At 50.1% G+C, this 23,227-nt stretch overlaps 1 protein-coding gene across 3 annotated transcripts in view; it reads right to left on the bottom strand.

The window, feature by feature from the left end:
- Nucleotides 1–539: 539 nt before the first annotated feature.
- The window catches only part of NIPAL3 (NIPA like domain containing 3), a 40,815-nt gene continuing 18,127 nt past the window's right edge, over nucleotides 540–23,227 (bottom strand). Inside the window, exons 3-12 of one of the 3 annotated variants that reach the window (XM_058676918.1) lie at nucleotides 22,016–22,084; nucleotides 21,012–21,183; nucleotides 16,619–16,678; nucleotides 13,425–13,570; nucleotides 11,674–11,770; nucleotides 9,778–9,913; nucleotides 7,900–7,988; nucleotides 7,603–7,666; nucleotides 6,580–6,674; nucleotides 540–2,194 (exon numbers count right to left, since the gene is read on the bottom strand). In XM_058676918.1, coding sequence (XP_058532901.1) covers nucleotides 1,995–2,194; nucleotides 6,580–6,674; nucleotides 7,603–7,666; nucleotides 7,900–7,988; nucleotides 9,778–9,913; nucleotides 11,674–11,770; nucleotides 13,425–13,570; nucleotides 16,619–16,678; nucleotides 21,012–21,183; nucleotides 22,016–22,084 — 1,128 coding nt within the window. In that variant the 3' untranslated portion in view covers nucleotides 540–1,994. Of the gene's footprint in view, nucleotides 2,195–6,579; nucleotides 6,675–7,602; nucleotides 7,667–7,899; nucleotides 7,989–9,777; nucleotides 9,914–11,673; nucleotides 11,771–13,424; nucleotides 13,575–16,618; nucleotides 16,679–21,011; nucleotides 21,184–22,015; nucleotides 22,213–23,227 lie in introns of those variants that run through there. The other 2 variants (XM_058676906.1, XM_058676909.1) reach the window with 2 other exon arrangements.

Genomic DNA, 23,227 nt, shown 5'->3' with positions numbered 1-23,227 from the left:
CCAAACATGCTTTTAATTCCCTCTTTGTTTTGTACCTACAGGCTCAGAGTTTGGCCTGGAAAGGTGATTTATTACTCTTCCTATTCTTCCTCTGGCTCCTTTCCAGGCATGGCTGAGCTTGCCATTCTCCTTTTCTGGAACCATCAGTGGTTCCCACGCCCCTGCCAGGCATCCTCCACCCTCTGCAACGCTCTCCCGCTGTCTTACCTGCCCCCCTTGCTTGGCCCAGCCCTGCTCCTAGTCTCTGGCCTTTGTAAACGCAGGCCCCTCTGCTTTGGGATCATGATCCCTGTCTCCAGGCTCTGCGCATGTCACAGGTGAGTTGCTGTCTCCAATTTTCCATACACCTTTGTGTTCAGAACCCAACCTCAAGTGCCAAAAAATATTTGAAATCCAGCCCTATTTTTTTTTCATTATACACATTTCATAAACTTTTTGAAGACCCCTGCTTCCGGAGATGCAGGAATGTTGAAATATTTTTGCACCAAAGTAAATGTAGCTTCCATTCCAATCTCTTCTGTCTCCCCTTGACGCTTCACCCTGGATACTTCACACACAGTCCGAGGATGAAGTCAACTGTTGCCTTCTTGGGTCTCTCAGACATAACACAGCAGGGTTATTGCAGCAACAGATGGGAGTCTTCAAAAGCAGGGGACTGAGTCAGCAGAAAGCACGACCCACAGATATACCATCTCTGAACACTGGTCTGGGAACACTGTGGGTTGAGAGCTGCCTTGGGAAGCAGCAGGTGCAATGGAAGAGGTGTTTTGTGGGAGGGACAAGGCTACAGCTTGGGAGCAGTAGGCCAGGGAACAGGTTGGGGGAAGCTAGGGTCTCAGCCTATGGTCTCCAGACTCCAGACATCAAGGTCAACTGCAGAGTCAGTTCTGAGTGCCCTCTACTCAGCAGCCCTGCAGCTAGGGGTGGGAGAATGCCCTCTAAGTGAACTCCCAGGGATCTTCATCCTCCTCTAGGTTGTCAAAGCTCTCCTTGTCTTCTTTGACAGGCTGCTGTCAGTCTAAGGGAATTCTGTTGTGCCATGGCTAGGGCAGGTTTGCGAAGGCTGAATTCTCCTAGACCTGCAGGTAGAGCCAGAGGACCCCAGTGACCTGAAGCAGTGTCAGTGGGTGGCTCTACAGAGGAGAGAAGGCAGCTCTCCACAGTGAGCCCCACCTGATTTGGATCTTGCCTGGGGTTCGGGGTGGCGGGAGGCAGGAAAAAAAAAGTAACCCGTTAAACAGCGAGAAGTTCTGTCTCCTTTTACATGCCATGCATTTGCCTTCTGGAAGATTCAGAGACTTTCCTCTTTTGTGGTTTACGTCTCAGCCCCTTGCTCCTATCCCTCCTATTCTCCTCCCCCTTTTTCATTCTTCTTAGTTCCTTGCAGGGGGGCGGTTTGGGGAACAGCCACCATGAAGTTACCATGGGCCCAGACCCAGGCCAGTTTTCCAAGTGGATCCTTTATACACACATGAAGTGCGTCTCTAACAGACACTTGGCAGGCAGGCATACCTGGCCAGAGCATGGATGGGGAATCTTTCAGCTGGGGTTGGCATGGATGCCACTGCGCACAAGGATCTAGGAGTGGGATGGGCTAAAGCGGGCGTGCACGGCAGGCAGGGGAAGCTGGGAGACGTGAGTCACACCAGTCTTCCGCTGGGTTTGCACAATGAGAATGCAGTCTCTGTCTCACGCTAGCTCTAAGCAGGTGGCAACCCTTGGTCCTTGACTGGGGACCCTCAGTGTCCTGAAGGGTGGCAGAGGCTATGCGATCAGACTGCCCACCGAGAACGCTGCTTTCATCCACAACTCACCATGGGAAATGTGCAAAACCAAGACAACATACCCCGTGTCTACTGTGCCCGCCCATTACTGTCTCAGTCAAAAAAAAAAAAAAAAGCAGATTTGGAAAAGCAAGAATCGGGGGCAGACCACTGTTAACTGTGCCTAAGCGGTCACAAATCCGGGATACGTGAACCACGTTCTGGAGGAGCTCATTCTTTCTTGTTGTGTTCCAGAACTCGGTAGGGAACCCCAGAGGTGTTCCTGGAGCCGTGTTCTTCTTGCATGACTGGCAGTGTGGCAGGTGCGTAGATCTCAGAGATGGTGTCATTGTTTTCCAGGGCTCCGTAGGAAAAAGACGCCTTGAGGTCGGGCTGCACTGCCATCCCCTTGTCATGCATGTTTTGCATACCTGGAATGAAATCCATTTTCCCCAAATCATGATGTGCTGAGGTAACCCGCAGAAGCTCTAGCTTGCCCCGACCCCATCCCAGGCTAACGCCAGTGTGCAGGGGCTAATCCTGTGCGTGCCCCATTTCCTGAATGTGCTAGATGTCGAACAGGACATCTGTAAATCTACACTAGAAATATCACAGTTGCTAGGCAACACGGGATGAGTCTTCAGGAAACAGACCCGTGGCCCAGCCACTGTCGAGAGGAGCCATCAATTGACCGAACGTGAAGCAGGAATGTCGGTGGGGTCCCTGGGGGAGGGGACTCAGCCCTGTGCTGTGAGCGTGGTAGATGCCCACGGAGGATCCTAATCAAGGTCCAAGACACACAGCAGACCTGTTAAGGCAAGAAGCTGACATTTATGTCACAGACACCTGCGGGAGGCAGACACATTCCAATGTGTCTGGGGACAGTGTGACCTTGAACAGGAACATCCCTGGTCCACAGACGGGGAAACATGACTTGCTGAGTACTTTTGGGCACATGGATGTCTGATTTCCATTCACATTTAAGGACAGATACCTTGATGGCTGTAATCTTATTCTCCTACCCCTCTGCTTAGGAGACCTGCTTCCTTTTGAGCCACCTTCGTTTCCTGGCAGATAATTAAGGCTCTTCAAATTGACCTGCCCCCAGTCTGGATTGGAGTGTGTTGTATGCAAAATGTCTTCCTAGAAGCTTCCTGGCCCTGGGAAAGCACTTGAAATAGTAAGAGTGGCAGCATCCTTGCTGGTGGATGGGCCCTGCACATTTAGATGGTGGAAGATACGGCTCTAAACAGTCATGTGCTTTTAGTTCATCTGATTCTCCTGGTGACCTGCAAAGAGGTTGACTAACTTGCCTGATCTCCTACAGCTGGCAAATGAACACAGGATTCAGATACGGGGGATGGGGGGGTCCTCCAAAGCCCATCCACTCACCTAGAATGCTGTGTGCACCTGCTCCTGATCCCCAAACAGTCCCATGACAGGGATGAGCTACTATCCTCATTTTCAGGATGAGAAAACAGACCCTCAGAGAGGAAAGGGAACTGGCTTGAGTAACCTTTAACACCAGAGCCTGGGCTGTCTTCTCTAACCCATTCTGCAGCTGGCCTGGGAAGATTGCGATGTCTCCTTGCCTCCATACTGTACCAGACATCGCTGATGGCCAGATGAAGGGCCCAGTTTATGAGTCTGCAGTTTGTACTGGTGGGGTGGGTAGAGACTGTATGAGAAAAAGTCGGCGTATGGGTAAGCGTTTCAACTGTCAATAACCTCCAGCCAAAGAGTCTGTGACATGTATGGACTCATAGCAATGAGGGAGATGTGTACTGTGGGGGAAAGACCCATGGGACAAAGGCTCAGGTTAGATGATTTGGGGGAGGGTCCATGGAAGGTGAGACTTTGCTTCAGGATGAGAGGAGTTAGGGAGCTGGGATAAATCTAAAATTGGGGGAGTTCCCAATTCTTTCTAGATGGACAGAAGACTGGAATGAAGCTCAAGCTAGGACTGCTGAAGAAATAGCAGTTTCTCAGATGAGCCAGGCCAGGCAGGTGGTCGGGCCTCTGTTGTGGTTTGGGCAGCATTCATAGTTCATCTGTGCTGGAGGTGGTTCTGGAAGGGCCCTGGATCCTGCCACAGCGCAGAGAAGGTGAGGCTCCCATGGCACATTCAGGGTTGGGCCACAGAGCACTGAGGCCCTGCTGTGGGTGGCCAGGCCAGCACTGGGACGTCACGGGGGTTTTCCTCACTGAGAAGTCTTTGAGTTGTGTGAATTACTCAGTCTCTCCAAATTGTGATGTGCCCTGGCTTGTTGATGGGGAGACACCAATCCAGGCAGATGGAAGGGAAGTGCCGTGTGCCAGCCAGGGAGGAGGAGTGGGTTGAAAAGTCACCCTAGAAGTGGTCCAGCTATTTGGTTCTGCATGGGAAACCATGAACCCCACGAACTTCCTGGGGCTGCCTAGCACACTAACAGCCCGTAATAGTTCTTTATATACCTGTCACATAGTAACTTGCAATCCTATAAAGTTGTTTTGGCAACAAAAACCCCTGAGTTATTTTCCCAGATCCTGAGACCATGGGGCAGAACTAGCTGCAGCTCTGGAATTGGAGCCTGTGCAGATGGGCTTACACTGGCTGCAGAGTTACCTGCCGGTTCATTACAATGTTAAACGACACAATCTGATGCCACCTTTGAGACACGACATCTGTAACCACATGATCTGTCAAGGTACCAGCTGCAGGAACTTTCCCCTGCATTTGTCATGTTCTGTCACCTTGTGCTACCCAGGTCTGTCCCAATTCCCTTAACTCCATAAATTCTCAAGCCCTGTCTGTGCAGGCAGATTGACATGGACCTCACTTATCCTACCCCATTCTTCCACAGACCTACAGTCAAAAAAAAAAAAAAAAAAAAGCATCCTGTTGCTCAGAAGGCAAATCCAGTATTTTGGTCATTAAGAGGGGTGTGCACCTGCAGGCCCTGAATGGTAACACATGTCAAACAAGTGTCTGAAACTTTCCAGGGTTTTCAAAGCAAAAGGGGTGGAGACCAAATTTAAAACTGGGCAACTACCATGTCCCAGACACTGTGTAAGAGGCCTTTGCAGACACCATGGTTCCACCATGGAGCAGGAAGTTCAAAGACAAGTTTATTTTGGTGCAGAAATTTTTGAAACCCGTGCAGTTTTTTTCCCCGTAATATCATTTTCAACAAACGTTTTGAAGGCCCAGTATGATGTGGTTTCAATGTGTTTTTTTTTTTACACCAAAATAAACTTCTCTTTTGATTCTATTTTGCATGATCTTTTTGAAGTATCCTCATCAGATTCTGTCCCCTGGAAGAAGGAAATCCTGTTGAGGCTGAAAGGCCTGGGGGGCTCACCCAGGAGGTGGGCAGCAGAGCTGGATTTGAATCTAGTCCTCTGAACTTCAAGACCATACTCTCATAGCACGAAACATGTGTTAAGCAGAAGGGGCCCAACAGCCATGGCCACAGGCCTGGGTTTCCTTGCTTCAGCATCTGACTTCCCACTGGGTTCAAGGAGTACACCAAGAGCCCCACCCACAAACCAGAAGGTTAATATCTAAGGTAACCTTAGGTGTCCTTCTATTGTCTCCCGGAAAGCATAAACATATTGTATATATAGATGCATGTGTATATCTCTGTACAGATATTTGTATATACATACACACACAGACACACACAGTTCATAAACCACAAACACATACACATACTTGCACACACAGAGTTGACACCTCACCTATCTGGAATTCTGCTATCCAGCGCCCTCATCTATCCGGAACACAGCCGAGAAACAAGGAAGTAAGCAAAAAAGGCATCTGAGCAGCCAGGTTAGATGTTTAACAAGTCCATGCACTAAAAGCTCATGCACTTAACTTCTGGGGAGGTGGTAGGGATCTTAGGACCCCAACCCAGGGTTAGAACACACTGGGGCACACAAGGAGACTGCCATGGAGTTGGTATCCTTAGGCAGGTGGGCTGGCGATGGCAAGAATGATAGACAACAGCTTTAAAAACAAGACATGAGGAAATGATCCAGAAGGCTGACTGCACCCTGGGGTCACTGCACATCGGAGCACCTCGGTCCACCCTGAGAGCACACTTACAGCCCAACAGGTGTATCACACCTGCTCCTGCCACAGGACACACCGTACCTACCATCCATGTATCTCTCAGGGGATGTTGATGGAGGCTGGGAGATTGTATTGTGGAGAGTTCCATCTCCCAGGGGCTGGTCCAATGCCTCAGCTTTTTTCTAATCCCTTCAGGCGCTCTCCACTTCTCCATAAGCCCCGCCACTCCCTCTTGGCAGTGCTTAGGTTATTGCCAAGCCCTTCAGCAATGCTGTTTCTCAGTAGGAATCCTTCCTTTGCTGCCTGGGAAACAAGATTTCTAGAACAAGCTACTTCCCCGTGGAATCAAGGGAGGGAGGGAGGGAGGGAGGGAGGTGATGGTGTTTGAATTTCATTCATCCCACTTTCCTTCCCTGCTCTGATCATTCCACTGCAACCAGCTGAATGGATTTTTCCATGAGCGGGCATGGAACCTAGCGCTGCTGATCATGATGACATCCAGCACAAATCTGGCTTTTCTTTGAAAGATCCCAAAAGAGACACAAGGGCCAGCAAGCTGCGCTCCAAGTCAACCGAGGTGCCTCGGCCACTGCCTCCACAACATGATTAAGGAAAACGACAGAATGACAGTGAGGATGGACACACCGTGCTGGCACAGCAGCCTCTCCTGTAGCACGCCTGGTACTGGGTGTCCCTTTTCCAGCAGGAAGCAGCAGGCATTCTACAGGATGGCCAGCTGGGCACAGGGGACTCTCACGTTACCTGGCATGGCATCCATGGAGATATAGGGCTCAAATGGAATGGCCTTCTTCCTGTTTCGAGTGATGAGGAAGACACCCAGGAAGGCAATAAGGCACCTGGGCATGGGAGATAGCAAAGAAAAATCAGGCTGGGGTTTGAGCTGGTTAAAGGAACCCTCCTACCCCACGTGACCAGGGTAAGGTCAATGAAGGCTCGTAGGCCACGAGGAAGGCTCCCTGCTGCCCAGCCCCATGAGCCAGCTGGGCCCCTGAGCAGCCAGGAGTGGGTGCAGTGGGCATAGGGAAGGGTCGAGCAGCCCTGCACAGCCCACATTCCGCCCTGTGTGTTTCTCTCTAATCTGCCAGTGATAGGCACTTGGATTGTTTTCAGTTTGGGCCTCTGATGAATGAAGCTCATGTTAGTATGCATGCCTAAGTCATTTTGTCAACACAAATGACTTTGGTGGGGTTTCTTTAGAGTGAAAATCTAGAAGTGTGATTGCTGGGTCATAGGGCAGGCCACACTTGAAGAAAGTTCGTGCCTTTTCCATGAACTGCACATGTGTGCTTCTGTGTCCCCACTCGAGTACTTTTCTCAAGACAAACGATGAACAATGGAACCTTGCACCTGGCAATATGCTCATTAGAGGTTTTGGGTTGATATTGCCCACGCCCACCCACCCACTGGACACTCAGGAACTACCAACAGGTGGTGGTGGGCGGGGCCATATCCTCTGGCCCACCAACTCGTGCTTGCAAAATGACAGGGTCTTGGGTGGTTTGAAGCTGTATGGCTGAGTTCTGAGGCGAGGATGAGTCTTTTTTGTGTATTCAAAAGTGATATTTTGAAAATGACAAGGAGAGCAAGGCCACAGGAGAAAAAAGACACGGACAGGCCCTCTGAGGAGCAAAACACCTCCAGGCCAAAGCTGCATGGGCCAGCAGAAGCCCTGACCCTGACCCTAAAGGCAGAGGCAGTAGCAGGGGCAGCGGCAGCTGACGGGCATGCCCCGCACCGTCCGGGGCAGCGGCTGGCCTGACTCACCCCAGCGCGAACATGCAGATGTGCAGCACATCCTCCCCGATGAAGTCCAGGTAGAAGATGGCACCTGCGGTGGCCAGGAACAGAAGTCACAGGAACACAGTGAGCTGCTTCCAGCTGCACACCCGACTCTGGCTGCCTCTTCCATCTGCACTTTCTCCGAGGGCCCACGGGTGACCACGGTGCACTGGGCGTGAAGGTAGACTCCGCCTCCTGGCAGAGGCACAGCACCCCCACCCCCACCCAGGGGTGTTGCTCGGGCAGGAGACAGCAACTCAGCCACCAGAAATCCAGGCTTACCTGCTGTGATGGCCACGGTTGTGGACAGGATGTAGCCCACGCTGGCAATCAGAGAGGAGTCGTACATCTGGGAGGCTTGACTTAAAAACCTTCAGCACAAAAGCACTCGGTCAGTGGCTGCGGAGATGGCAGACAGGTGACAGCAGCAGGCCGCCTTTGGAGCCAGGAGGCTGATGTGTGAAGGAGCACTTCCCTGGCGTGATGAAATACCATCCTGGCAGGGGGTCCTGGGGAGCCTACAGCTGGGGTCCATGCTTCGCTCTCCTTCCCACAAACCCACAACCCAAGACCATCCCCACCCTGAGTGACCACATGGTCCCTGTCACCTGAAAGGCCGTTTTCACGCCTGCAGCTCCACTCCACTAGGAAGACCCCTTTATGAGTTTCCCACATGCCTCATCTCAGATACACCTGCCTAATGTTGCAGCGTTTTTTTAGAAATATTTTTTTTCTTAATTGAAAAGCAATGTGATCACTTGAATGCATGCAAGAACAAGAGGGATAAGATTAATGTCATTTCTCTTTCCCCTGACCCACCATTATCAACCATGTCCTCAATCTGCAATAGGCTCTGGGTGTCTCCACAATCTTCCAGTTCTTGTACATTGCTTATATTGTACTCAGTATTCAACTGTGGTCTGCAGCCACAGGGCTGCCACTCCACTCACTGGGGCCACGAGGGCCCCGGGCGCAGCGGCTACTGTTGCGTGGCAGGGGGAGGGAGTTTGGCCATCTGGGTGAAGGAGGCAGGCATCTTTGTAACCCCTGGGGTCTCAGCACAGAGCTTGCACCCGCGGGGGCTCCCTGGTGAGGACTGAGATTGTCACTACACTGAAAATAGCAATGATCATGGCAGTCGCTGCCAAGGCCACAGAAGCAGCTACTTTGTACTTGACATCACTCCGGGACATGCTGGGAAGGGGCTACTGCTCCCCTCTGAAGATGAAGAACCTGGGTTGTGGAGCATGGAATAGGGGCAGAGAAGAGGCTCCTTTCTAGGTGCTTAGGCTCTTTGCTTAGGATACAAGGGGGGACTTCAAATGAGTCCATAGAAAATGCAACTGAAAGGCAAATTGACTTGGGTGCACAATTTTTGGAAAGCCGTGCATGATTTTTTGGGAGCACATGTTTTCCACACACTGAAGACTTCTTGTATCATCTACCCCTTGAGTGTGCTGTGAGGATCAAAGGAGTTGGTTCTGTCAGCACTGGGAGAAAAGCTGGCATCCACTGGACACCACCTGTCCTTCTGGTGGGCATGACCCCAGCCCAAGCTGCCCAGGCTGCATCGGCTCAAGTTCTGGGCCATGGCCCTGTGTGCTAATAATCTTCCTGGTGCACATGCCCCTTCCCAGGTCCTCTGCAGGCAGCAGGGCCCTGACAGGAGCAGTGCACAGACCTGCTGCTCTCTACTTAATTCTTCCATTCTGGGAAGGAAGTGAGCACCTTGTTCTTGTCCTTGGGGAGGTACCATGAAGATAGAAGGTGACAACTTTTATTTTCTACCCTCAGCCAAGTACGTACTCCTTCCCTTCCCAGGGCCTGCAAGCTGCCTCTGGAAGTCCCAGAGATGGGCAGCAGCCTTGCAGAAATTGGGGTAGGCTGCCTCCAGAGACCTTGCAATCTCCAAAATTTGAAGCCCTGGGGAATAAGATCATGGCCATTGCAGGCTTCCAGTGTCAGGTGAGCGGCACAGACTCCCGCCCATCAGACAAGGCAGGAATGGCCACTCCAGGGTCCCTGGTCACCCCCAGTCACCTGAATGTTCTACCTTCCCTTCCCTATATCTTCAAAACCAAACATGGGTGGGGGCACCTCTACATGGAGGAGACCCACGTGGGTGGGCGACAACCAATGGGAGAAGCACAAGCAACTCACGCAGCCTGGTAGATGGCGGTGGCCACCATGCACACAAACATGACGTAGAAGATGGGGTAGTCGAGCTGCAGGTCCCCTTGGATGGACAGGACCAGCATTCCAGATACAGCCTTGACTGTCACCACTGTCATGGAGCCTGCAAAGGATGAATGGGAATGTGGAAGACTCAGGACGCGCAAAGGCCATCAGTAATAACTCAAAGGGTGCGATGACAGGGAGAAGACACGGCTGCCCTAGGTCTGTGTATGATTCCTATGGGTGCTCAGGGCCTGTGCTGCCACACCACAGAACGAAGGAGAGCGGACACCAACAGCTGTGGCCAGTTCCCACTGAGCACAGGCAGCTTGCTCCTGGCACTATGCCTGGAACACAGCAGGAGACCCAGTGGGCACTGAGTGACTAAGTGCCCTTGCCAGTGATCCCAGAAAGGCCGGCAGGATGGAGACTGCCCAGGGTTGGCGGTGGTGATGATGGGTTAAGGCTGAGCCACCAGTGCTGTGACAAATACATCTCTATGTTGGAATGCACACCCCCTACATGTTCTTCATACACGTGGGTTTGCACATCTTACACTTGCAGTCCTATGAGACTATGGGATGATCATGCTCAAATATGGACAAGAAGTGTCATTCAAAGCGTGGAGGGAAGAAGCTACCCATAGATTCTGATTTTTTTTTTTTCTAAGACACCCGGTGGGCTGTCAGGCTCACAACACTAGAGAGGTCCTTACCAGCTTTACTCAATGATACGTTCAGACATGACTTCTGGCAGTTGTCCTATCCCTCCATCCAAACAAAGCCAGCCTGGGGTGGGCATTGGCTTAGAAGTCATCATGCTGCTGGGATGCCTGTATCCCACAGCAGAGCCTGGGTTTAAGTCCTGGCTCTGTCCCTGACTCCATCACCTGCGGGGCAGCGGGTGAGTGCCTAAGTACTCAGGCACCTGCCACCCACATGAGAGACCTGGATAATTTAGGCCTGTTCAACCTCAGCTGATGCAGGTGTTTTGGGAGTAAACCAGTGGGTGGGAGATTTATCTTTCTCAAATAAATAAATTTAAAATAATTTTCTAAAATCCCTCCCCCATTCCGCACCCCATCTCTCGGGAGTTACTCTGTCTTCTTGTTTCTCTCTGCTACTGCTGAGCTGCTCTGCCAACAGCCCACCACTCACTGCGGCTCCATTCCACAGCCTCCACGTGTCCATGGCTACTTCAGACAAGCACTTGTCATCAGAAATCCTTGAGGGTGGCCCGGGGTTGGGCAGCTGCCTCAGAACCTTCTGGCTTTCCTAACTCACAAGGAGAAGACATTTCTGGGCTGTGATTTCTTTAGTCCACTTTGCAAATCAAGTTGCCAAGGAATGAAGGATTGATTCGTGCTACAACCAGGACAAGCGGAAGCCAGATGCCAAAGGCCACAGAGTAGCAGAATCCAAAATGCAAATAGATGCCCAGGGGCAACAGGTGGGCTAGTGGCTGCCTGAAAGGAGGGGATCAGAGAGGGACTTTCAACAGCTGCAAGGGTTCTTTTGGGGTGACAGAATGTCCCACAATGACATTACGTTGAGGATGGCTGCACAATCCTGTGGGTGCAGTTAGGTCTGCTTCAGCATGCACCTCAGAACAAGTGCACTGGAAGCTCCATGAGCTATGCCATGACAGAGTTGCTTTTAAAACAAACCACTCAAGGGGCCAGGGTTGTGGTGTAACAGGCAAAACCACCACGTGTCACATTCCATAGGGGCACCAGTTAGAGTCTCTGCTGATCCAGCTTCCATTAATAATGCACCTGGGATAGCAGCAGAGGATGGCCTAAATATGTCGGCCCCATGCACCCACATAGGAGACCTGGATGAAGCTTCTGACTCCTAGCTTCTACTGTGAACCCCTGCTTACCGAGCAAGGCCACCAAGAGGAGAATGACAATGATGTTGTTGGCATTCTTCTCCTTGTAGAAGTACAGCAGCAAGCAGAAGAGCACGATCTCCAGGAGCTGTGGGAAGTGGCAAAGGTATGGGTCATGGAGTGGGTGCCAGGCTGGAGACCTTGGGAGGCTTGGCCCAACTCGGGCTGCTGAGTACTGTCGGGTCATGGGCGCCGAGAGGGGCAAGGGAATGGCACAGCTGACATTTCCCAAGTACTGATGGGAGAAAGAACATGCAGAGTGCAATGCCCATCTCCAGTTGCACTGAGCAGGGACTCCCCATCTCCAGGGGAATTCTCCATTAGCCACAGGCAGGGCCCTATGTCAACAGTACTGTCGGCCACACGTGCAAGGGGTGCCAACTTCTCTGCAGCCTCCCACCCTCATTGTCAGATGAAGGGTGGAATAGGGCTTGGTCTTAGATGCCAAGGACTCTATCTCCAATAGCCCTGAACTTATGGCTTTAGACTTGCCATGCTGGCACACATGGAACACACTCAACAGACAACTGTTGAACTTGGTTCCCTCAAATCTCCCCGGCTCACAGTTCTACTCTGCTCTGCTGGCATGAGGAAGTCAAAGAGAATCCCACCGTGCATCCACCACATACGCTGGGTGGGCGATAAAGCACTGTTGGGAGGTAGCAGCGGTAAGTCTAGGGGTTCTTGCCATTTAAAGATACAGAGGGAGAGTGACTTGGCTGTGGCCACACACCACACAGAGGGTTGGAGGCCAGGACTCCCTGATGAAAGATCTGTTCTAGATTTGGTTTAACCAGAGAAGGGAGTCTCAAGCTCTGTCCCATGGATCCTGCTCCATGTCCATGAAGGAACCCTGAGTTGGATCATCCAGGAAGCTGGCATGCAACCCCACTGGCAGGGTGGGTCACTCTTTGCCATCTGATGGAAGGGAATGTCCTGAGGTAGTACAGAGTCATAGGCCATGGGGAATGAAATGGCACCTGAGTCCAGGGACCTTGCCACAAGCTGGCTCTAGTCTATGGGCTCTGAGGAAGTCAGTACAGCTCCCCAAGCCCCAGTTTTCTCATCCATGAAATGGGCAGAAAAACTCACTCTCTAGGATTGCAAGGAGGATGATAGTACCTAAGATAGCACCTAAAAACACTGAGTATGGTGCACAGAAAAAGAGCCCACCAGAAGTCTTCTTGAATACCCTGGTGGTCCCCTGGCTTTGTCTGCAGATCTCATATGGGGTGTGATTAGAGCAAGTGCACTGAGTGCCGGCTGTGGGGAGAGATGACATTCCAGGCTCTCCCGGCTTGCTGTCAGCATGTGATATTGCAGGGGGTGAGGAGGGATAACACTCATTAATCATTTAGAATATTAACTATTTTTCACCATACAAGCTAAGTGGTTGTTGTAGAAATGTTAAAGCTGAGTTGTAATTCCAGCTCTTGGAAAGCAGTTACTTGATGCAATTTTTGCTTCTCTGTCTGGCCCCTTACAGGTGCACTGTCTGCACTTGCCTGCGCCTCTGAACTGAACCCACCTGTGGTTCTGGACAGCCCTCAGGACAAGAGGGTCTCGGGGATGTGAGTGAAATATACATTTCCCCATGGACCCCACACCCTCCACAAGCTGGGTCTGCAGAGCCTCGTGGAACCTGCGAGAGGCTGGGGACTGAGGGCTAGGGATGCAGGTTTCTGGATTCTAGGACTAGATCCCCTGCCCCACTCCAATGGGAGTCCAGCAGCCCTGCTTACCGTGTACAGCAGAAAAGGCCAGCTCACAAGGTGCCTAGTAATGTTCTCGCCCGTCATCTTCTCGTGACTATTAGGTGCAAAAGTCACCAGCAGGTAGGTGCCCACAACGGCCAGGCCGCAGCCCACAAAGGACAGGATGTAGCGCCCTGGGTAGTGGGGGAGGAAGAAGTCGTCACTGGACTCCCTGTGGGAGCAGGCCTGGCATAGTCTGCCTCATATGACACACCATGTATAATCTGTTCTCACTTGTGCTGTTAGGTTTTCTTTACTTGAAAAACACATAATGCTTCTTGATGTCATCTGAAACAAAATAATCTTTGGGTGGGCATTTGGCATAGCAATTGAGAAGTCACCTGGAATGTCTACACCCATGTTGGAATGCCTGGTCTGGGTCCTGATTCTCCACTTCCAATCCAGTTTTTTTCCTGTGATACACACCCAGAGAGGCAGCAGTGGATGGCTTAAGTACTTGGGCTCCTGTCAAGCAAGTGATAGGGTTGGATGGAGCTCCTGGCTTAGGTCTGGCCGAGCCCAACCATTACAGTCATCTGGGGAGTAAGCTAGGAGATGGAAGACCTCTCTTTTTATCTATGTCTTTCTTGGTTCCTCTGTCTTTCATTTACAAGAATAATGGTATTTAAAGACTAAAAACAGCATCTAATGCTAACAAGGTACTCTCATGGAGTATGCTATGCATATAGAATCCTGACAAAGCAAATGCATCCATGAAACCAGCACCCAGATCAAGAAGGAAAAAGTTAACAGGATCCAGAATTCCTCACTCTGTGCTCCCTTCCAGTCTCCCACTCCTGGGTAACTCCATCTTGATTTTGAACCACACAGATGGTTTTGCTGGGTTTTGCCCTTTACCCACAAGAGCTTTACAGCATGTTCTGGGGCATGTGTGTGTGTGCGTACGTGAACGCATGGGCAGCCTGACACTTGTGCCAATTTCCTTACTGTGGTGGTGTGTTGCGCACATTCACAGTGTGACAATGACACACTTGATCCATTCTACCCATTCCACTCTCCAGTCTTGGGTTATAACAGTAATGGCTGTGAACAACCTGGCACATGCCATTTGGGAGACTCACGCATGCACTGCAGTTGGGCACACCAGCAGGAATTGCGGTGAGGACTAGAATCTCTGGTCTCAGGATCTGAACTGGGACGATTCAGCAGCAACTGCCTTGTGGACTCCCAAAGGGTCCCGGTGCTCCGGGTGCATGCCTGCTGACACTTCGGGTTGGACATCTTTGTGTTAGCCAATACTGGCATTTTATTGTTGTATAGGGAATATGTTAAAGACGGGCTCAGTTCATGGGCTAGCTAAAACCAAGCAAGTAACCCATCCAAAGCAAATGTTCATGCTAGCAGGTACCCTTTAAAGAGTACCTCATCCCTTCCCCCACTGCCTAGTTAACCTATTCCCAAGGGAACTCCAAGTGCTCTCATTGTGCTACTGTGTGCACCTGCCAGGACTGGCAGCCCTCCAGGGAGTGCTGACCTGGAAGAAGCAAAGGGCCTCCTGCCCCTTCCTTGGGCTGTGGCACAGCCCACTTAAACAAGCTCTGGAGGTCCAGTCCAGTCCCAGGATAGTCAGAAAGCACGTCTGGTGATCACAGGCCTCTGGAATGTTCTGGGTTGGAACTATGTCAATATCATCCCATAGTCTCCAGGAAAGAAGATACCAGGGTGAATGTTTTTTTGTTTTTTGTTTTTGTTTTTTTCCCTTGCCAGTACAGGTTAGGCATTCCTGATCAGAAAACTCAAAATAATACAAAATTCAAAACTTAACAAGTGCCAATGTAATGTGATATCACAGTGGAAAATTCCACCCCTGACCTACTATATAAGGACACAGTCAAAATGCAGGTGTATCACAAACACTGCCTGCAATTCAGACTCTCTAAGTTGCTTATGAAGCAAACGGAATCTCATGTTTATTCATTAACAAAGCAGAACTCTATTCTTCTGGGTTTGATTCTCTTGCTTTACAACTTGGAGAAGGAGGGTGCCTTTTATGGAGTCTCCTAAAATGCAAACAATAGCTGTTCAATAAATATTGATGGGGGGTGGCTCTGTGGTGCCACCAGGTTAAGCTGATGCTTAGAACACTGGCAGCCTATATCAGGGTGCTGGCTGGAGCCCTGGCTGACTACTTCTGATATAGCTCCCTGTTAATGCTCTGGAGGAAGATGGTCCAAGAACCTGGGCCCCTGCTACCCATGTGAAAGACCCTGGAAGAGTTCCAGGATCCGGGATTTGATGTGGCCCAATCTTGGGCACTGTAGCCATTTGGGTAGTGAACCAGTGGATCGAAGATCTCTCTCTATAACTCTGTCTTTGGAATAAATAAATCAATACTGGTGAATGAAATGAATGAAAGTACATTTTATAAGAGTCTCACAGATGATTGTGACATGGAGCAGGTTTGGGAGACACTGATTTAAAAACTCAGCCCTCAGGAACCTGATGAGGATGGAATAGAGATTCATGGGGGGGAGCAGGAGGCAGCCAAACTCCAAAGATGCATTTGTTTATTTTGAAAGGCAGAGTTAAGGAGATGGAGAGAGACAGGGAGATTGATTTTCGGACTGCTGGTTCACTCCCCAGATGGCCGCAACAGCAAGGACTAGGACTGGCTAAAGCCAGAAATCAGGATCCAGCAGCTTCATCTGGGTCTCTCACATGGGTGAGAAGGGCCCAAGCACTTGGGCCATCTTCTGTTGCTTTCCCAGGTGCATTAGCAAGGAGCTGGATCAGAAGTTGAGCAGTCAGGATGTGAACCGATTCTCACATGGGATGCTAGTGTTACCCACAACACCAGTGCAAGCCCTGGTAGCTGAATTCTAAATAGAGAAGTTTGTTTTAGAATGAATAAAAGGCTAGGATGTCCATCCCCCATATATCAGAGTGCCTGGGTCTGATACCCAGCCCTGACTGACTCCAGCTTCCTGCTAATGGAAACCCCACAAGGCAGCAGAGATGATGGCTCAAGTGCCGGGCTCCTGCCACGCAGGTGGGAAACCAGGACTGAGTTCCAGACTCCTGGCTTTGACCCTTGGCTTGGAGTCATTGTGGACATCAAGGGAGTGAATCTGCAGATGGGAGCTTTCTCTGCCTGCCAAAGCAAAAGAAATAAAAAGGCACAAGCATAAAAGGGAAGACAGAGCTTGGATCACTGGACTTACTCAGGAAGTCTTTTGGTTTCCATTTTTCTTTGATGAATATGATCCCTATGATGGCACTAGCTGGAAAAAAAAAAAAAGAGCACAGAGAAAAGAGAACTGAGGTTGTTGTAGGTGAGATGGAGTCCCTTTTCCCCGTACTGGCTAGCCTGTGCTGCCGCTGGGGACCTCCTGGTTCACTCTCCCAGGAGCTCAGCCCCCTCTGCTTCCTGTCACCGCACCAGGGAGAGGGGAGCTCCCCCCGCCCCCACTGACAGCCTCCCACAGTGCAGGAAGGTTCTGTGTTGTGAACCTGCTGGCCAACAGGTAATTCACACATATTATTTCGGGTACGTCCGCCCTTAGAGGTGGGTGTGATTGTTATTTATTCCTACTTGACAAGTGGGGAGACTGAGGCTGACCAGGGGAAGGACCCTCTCAAGATCCCAAAGCTGATATGGGAAGGCAAGATCTGCAGTGTGGACTCAGGAGGCCCAGGGCCCTCGGTGCTTCCACTATCACAAACGCCTCTGCCATATCCCTCTCAGGTTCATTGCCCTCCTGGCCTTCCCATATTCTCTGCTGTCCTCAGGATGTGATGGCCCTACAAGATGGGGCTGGTGGTCACCACAAACAGAAGTGGGCCACTCCCCCAGCTCCTCCCTCCTGGCCAAGGGTCTCTGGAAGTTGCTCCACCTTCTGTGCTGGGTCTGGCTGGCACCAGTGTGCTAATCGTTAGCTACTCAGAGGATCATGGGTAGCCTGAGATGGGCCAGCGAGGAGTGCATAGTGCACCCACCACCACCACCGTACTGGCAAGGCCGGGAGGTCGGGTCTGTGTCCCCTCCCACAGCTTCATCCTCCCCTCCAACTCATTCTCTTCTGTCTTTCTAAGAAACTAGGTTTATAAGCACCTCACCAAAGATAACTGCTGCTCTGAATTATAGAGGCAATTAAATTATATACAAAATCACTTCAAAAGTTCACAAAAAATGTACATTATAAAAAAAACTACTCATGGACTTCCAAGTCTTTTTGGCACCAAAGTAAGCATTATTAATTATAATTGCCATTATTAATTACTAATATATATATATATGTATATATATATATAATGACCAGAACTAGATTGAGTGAATATACTGCAAGAAAGCAGTAAGCAAGAGCGACAGATGGGTTCATCAGGACCCCCACAAGGACATGGCTTGTCACAATAAATAAGGTATTTTTATTAAACTGCTCTGAATAGTAACAGATGAATCATTCATAACTAATTAATGGTGATTATCACTTTTGAAAAAGGTAATCATGGGCCAGTATTGTGGAGGTGTAGCACTTTAAGCCATTATCTGTGATGCTTGCATCCAATATGGGCACAAGTTGTGCCCTGCTGCTCCATTTCTGATCCAGTTCCCTGCTAATGCAGCAGAGGGCAGCCCAAGTGCTTGGGTCCCTGTATCCATGTGGGAGACCTGGAGGAAGCTCCTGGCTTTAGCTCAGCCCAGCTCTGGTCATCACAGTCATTTGGGGAATGAATCATCAGGTGAAAGATTTCTCTCTGTATAACTCTGCTTTTCAAATAAAACTTAAACATTATTCATATATTCAATTTAACATGTCCAGATATATCATTTCATGTAGTCGATGTAAAAATCACTAATGTATCTTACTTTTAAAAAAGGACAGTATCCGTGCCACAGGTGTGTATTTTACACTCAGAGCACGTCTTATGCTGTGAGTGCCAAGTGGGGCAGTGCGGCGGTAGGTGTTGACTAGACGACAGCCTGATGCTCTGGGCACTAACAGTTTGCGGATCAAGTTGTTTTCTTCATTTCCCATCACATCAGGAGACTCACAAGGTCAGACTGCTGCACTGCTCACAACACGAAGCAGTCGTAGTTTTCACCATACAGGATGTTCCTTCCTTTTCACTAGATGCCCTGGCTCCGTAGGAATGTGCAGTTACTTGACAAATTGGCACCGGAGGACTCTGCATTTTCCTATGACTCCTTGAATCAACAATTCTGTGCTGCCATACAACGCGCTTCCTGTTCTCACACCTTCTCCTTTAGGTGTGCCACTTTTCACTAGGTACCAGCTTTCCTTTCTTGTCCTCTCTTACTGTTTTAAATTTCTCAGACTACCATGTAAACACATGGTAAAATCCAAATATTCCTTCACACATTCTAAAGGTTCCTTTTCCATGGTATCCTATTTTTTTCTTGAATGTAAATATTTCTCAAATTATTCCAAGTGCACAGGGTACACTTGGTTTTTCTGAAGTTTAAAATCTATTATAGGAAGGTGGCAAAGGAATGTGATGGAACTAGGCCGGGCGTAGACTCAGGCCACGGAAGGGAACCGCTTGGCCATCAGGAGTCCCCACTGAGGTTTCCCTCCCGCCACCAGCTGAAGTCTTGCTGCTAAATGTGCTGTATTCTGTACAACCGTTTCTCCACTTTCTCTGAAAATATGCCTCAGGCCCAGCACAGATGACTCAACTGGCTAATCCTCTACCTGCAAGTGCCAGCATTCCATATAGGCACTGGTCCGTGTCCTGTCTGCTCTACTTCCCTTCCAGCTCCCTGCTTGTGCCCTGGGAAAGCAGTAGAGGATGGCCTAAAGCCTTGGGCCCTTCATCCATGTGGAAGACCCAGAAAAGGCTCCAGGCTTTGAATCAGCTCCGGCTATTGCAGCTGTTTGGGGAGTGAACCAGCAGATGGAACATCTATCTCCTTCTCTCTACAAATCTGCCTTTCCAGTAAAAATAAAGAATTTTTTTTAAAAGCCTCATTTGTTTCTTGATCTCATAAAAGCTGGTTATTACTGACTTTGATGTTAACTTTAACAGTAACTCTGGATGTTCCAAGAGCCCCTGTTTTCTCCTGAGTGACACCTGAAGTCCCTCTGTGGTAACTCAGCCTTCTATGATGAGGATGATGCTATTTGATCCGTATTTAAGAGTCAGACTGATGTTCAGTCACTCAGCCACTTCTTTTTTTATTGCAAAAATGATAATAATAATAATAAAAATCCTAGGAGCGCTTCTTAGCAGGGCAGGGAGGTGGGGGACAGGCCTCCTTGTCTGCAGTGACTGGGCAGCAACACGGCGTACAGTGGTCAGAGTAAGGAAACAGGGAGAGGCCAAGACTGTGGCAAACTGCTCATCTCAATTTTTAAAAGCATTCAAATGACATCTTATGAAGATTGTACTTGGCATGCCTGAGGACCGATCCTGGCCAGGAAAATATGAAGGCTTATAGTTGGATTGGGAAAGGCAGGTAAGTGTGCATTCTCCTGCCACCTCCTGGTGACTGCCTGGAGCTCCGAGGATTCTAAGGCCCTAGCAGGCTAGTTAGGGAGGAATGCGAAGCTTGATTACAGATGTCTGCCTCGGGCACAGGAAGTAGAGGGCCCTTTAACGCAGGGAGGAATGACTGAAGATGTGACTTCTCTTTTAAAAGCAGAGCGTTACAACCCAGCGCTGTCCACACAGTGACCTCAGGTCACAGCTCCCACGTGTTAAAACCTCTGCTCGCTAATCAACCAGCATCATTTCTTGAAGATCTTTTTTTTTAATTCTATTTGTGACCTTGTGGGCATTAAAGCTACTTTCCTTCACTCTGAAATACTGGCTTGGTGACTACAGGCATCACAGAAAAACGGCTGATGAGAAAGTTCAGGCTGTGATTGAAATGATGTCAGTCAAGGCCAAGAGCACTCAGAGGAGGCTGAGCATGCGTTTCCTCGAGGCATGGGATAGCCTCATCCTCCAAAAGCTTCCTGGATCCCATAGGGTAACGCTGCATGAGGGAAGTCTCTGCCCTCCCGGTAGAAGCTGCTGCACCTTGAACAGTGTCTGTGGCCACACAGCTCACTTCACATCCCAGCCCTGTAACACTCACAGCTGAACAATCTGGTGGAAGCAACTTTGCCACTTTGTGCCTCAGTTTCCCTAATGTGTAAAATGGGGATGATAACCAGCTCCCAGCTGATGCCCCTGGGAAAGCAGTGGAAGACTGTCCAAGTCCTTGGGCAGCTGTAACCCATATGGAGGACCCAAAAGGGGTTCCTGATTCCTGCTTTGGACTGGTTCAGATGCAGCCATTGTGGCATTCATAGGGGTGGGCCAAAGAATGAAGGATCTCTCTCTCTCTCTCTCTCCTTGTCTCTCTGTAAGTCAGTCTTTCAAATAAAAAAATTTTAATGAGAATAATAACAGTTTTTCCTCCAAAGTCTGTTGGGAAGATTTGATGTTCAGACCTGGAAAGCATCCAGGGCAGGTCCTGCAGGGTGAAGCCACCATTCCTGAAGCACAGGCTGGTGTGTGTCCTGGTGTTGCCATGCAGGCCACGTGGGTAAACAGGTCCCTGGGGATGGGGGGGGGGGGAAGGCAGGGGCGGGGCCCTGCTCTTACCTATAACAGAGACTGCGCCGAGGGGCACGATGAGCGAGAGGGGAGCGAAGGCGTAGGAGGCGAACACGCCCAGCTCCCCCAGCAGCAGCAGGAATAGCCCAAGCCACCATGTCTTGGTCTTGAAGTAGGCCCGGGGGTCCTTGGTGCCTGCCAGACGGATGTGACAGTACTTCTAGAAATGCCAAGAAAGAAGGCGGTATGTTCAGAGGTTGGGGGCAGAAATGCCAGGAGGCATGCGTATATCCTAAACCTGCCCACCCTGAAGGTGTGGGGAGACCTCACCAGAGCACGGCTGTTCTGAGACAGCTGTCCCTTGTGGGCGGGGACCCTTACCCCTGCCCCTAAAACTTTGTGAAAACATGCACGCAGCCTTGAGGGAGAGGGGGCGACGCCTGACAGTGGGCCTTTCTTACGCACATCACAGGCAGTGTGCAGTTGGGTGGGAGCTCTGGTCTGAGGATTCCCACCCTGGCAGATCTTCTTCTGGCTGTGGTTAAGGCCTCAAATGGTCTTAACTGTGAACTCTCCTCCAACACATACACGTACATGCGACCAGTTCCCAGAAGAACCCAGAAGAAGCATCCTAAAGTACCAGATTGCTCCAGACCCCAGTGTGAACAGGTGGGTGGGGGCGCATCCCCAGCAGCTGTCACGGACACCCCTAGACTTAAGTCGGGGACAGGCTCTAATCCGAATTAAGTCTGACAATGTGATAATCCCATAGCCTTTCTGCAAAGGCAAACCAGAGGGGAAGCCATTAGAGCCTGGGAGGGAGTGGTGGGGAGGGAGTGGTGGGGAGGGAGTAGGGGAACTGAATGTAGAGATTCTAGAACAGCCCACTAGGTGCTGTTCCTGGAGCAGCAGCAGCAGCAGCAGCAGCAGAGAGAGAGAGAGAGAGAGAGAGAGAGAGAGAGAGAGAGAGAGAGAGAGAAGAGGCCTTACAGAGCAGGGCTGGACCTGAACAAGCCATCTTAACCCATTGCTGCACCTGACCCCACACTTACCTGAAGGTTAAGTGCAATGCTGACCACAAGGTGTCCGAAAATGGCCAGGAGGGCACCAATCAAGTTCTCCTAGAAAGAAAGGTCACAGGAACAGACATGAGTGGGGACACCTGTGATGTCAAGCTATCTGCTGTCTCCACAGAGACACTGTCCTTCACCAAACCACAGCTCATTTTAGTACTCATGCTGAAGCCAGTGGCCTCAGTGCTTTGTAAGACGTTGCCCTGCACCGGAATTTCCCAGGAAACCCCTCAGCGGCTGCCTAGCAACAGAGACCTGACAAGGCTGAGTCCTGCTCTGCCATGTCCCTTCTGGATTTGCCTGGCTCCCACACCACACAGAGAAGTGACCTTCAGAAACCGGAATGTGCAGAGGAAATGCAGGCGGGGGCACGTGTGCCATCTGCTCAGGGCATTTTCAGTTATTTATAAAAAGCTAGTTTGAGTTGCCTTATGAGTAACATTCACATTCCTTGGCATGATTTTTTTAAGCATTTTATGGAACATTTAAAAAGATTTGTTTGTTTATTCGAAGGACAGTGACAGAGAAAGAGAGATCTTCCGTCTGTTGATTCATTCTCCAAATGGTCACAGAACCAGGGTTGGGCCAGGCCAAAATCAGGAGTCAGAAATATCCAGGTCTCCCACATAGGTGGCATGGACACAGACAGTTGGGCCATCTTCTGCTGCCTTCCCAGACCCATGGGCAGGAAGCTGGATTAGAAGCTGAGAAGTGGGGCCTGGCACAGTAGCCTAGTGGCTAAAGTCTTCACTTTGCATGCACCAGGATCCCATATGGGCACTGATTCTATCCTGGTGGCCCTGCTTCCCATCCAGCTCCCTGCTTGTGGTCTGGGAAAGCAGTCAAGGATGGCCCAAAGCCTTGGGACCCTGTATCTGCATGGGAGACCCGGAAGAAGCTCCTGGCTTAGGATTGGCACAGCACTGACCATTGTGGCCACTTGGGGAGTGGACAGAAGATCTTCCTCTCTGTCTTTCTTCCTTTCTCTATATATCTGCCTTTCCATAAAAATAAATAAATCTTAAAAAAAAAAAAAAGAAGCTGAGCAGTGGGCACACCAACCAGCACTCTAATATGGGATGTTGACAACATAATCACCAGCTTAATTTGCTGGCTACACCATCAGCCCCATCTTCTTAACATTATATAAAATGATTAGTGTTCATTATAGAGTATTTGGAAAATATAAAG

The sequence above is a fragment of the Ochotona princeps genome, chromosome 2 (genome assembly GCF_030435755.1).
Source record: "Ochotona princeps isolate mOchPri1 chromosome 2, mOchPri1.hap1, whole genome shotgun sequence".
In the NCBI taxonomy this organism is placed as follows: Eukaryota; Metazoa; Chordata; class Mammalia; order Lagomorpha; family Ochotonidae; genus Ochotona; species Ochotona princeps.
The sequence above is the reverse complement of the archived record's forward strand: the minus strand, read 5'-3'. Positions and strand labels throughout refer to the sequence as shown.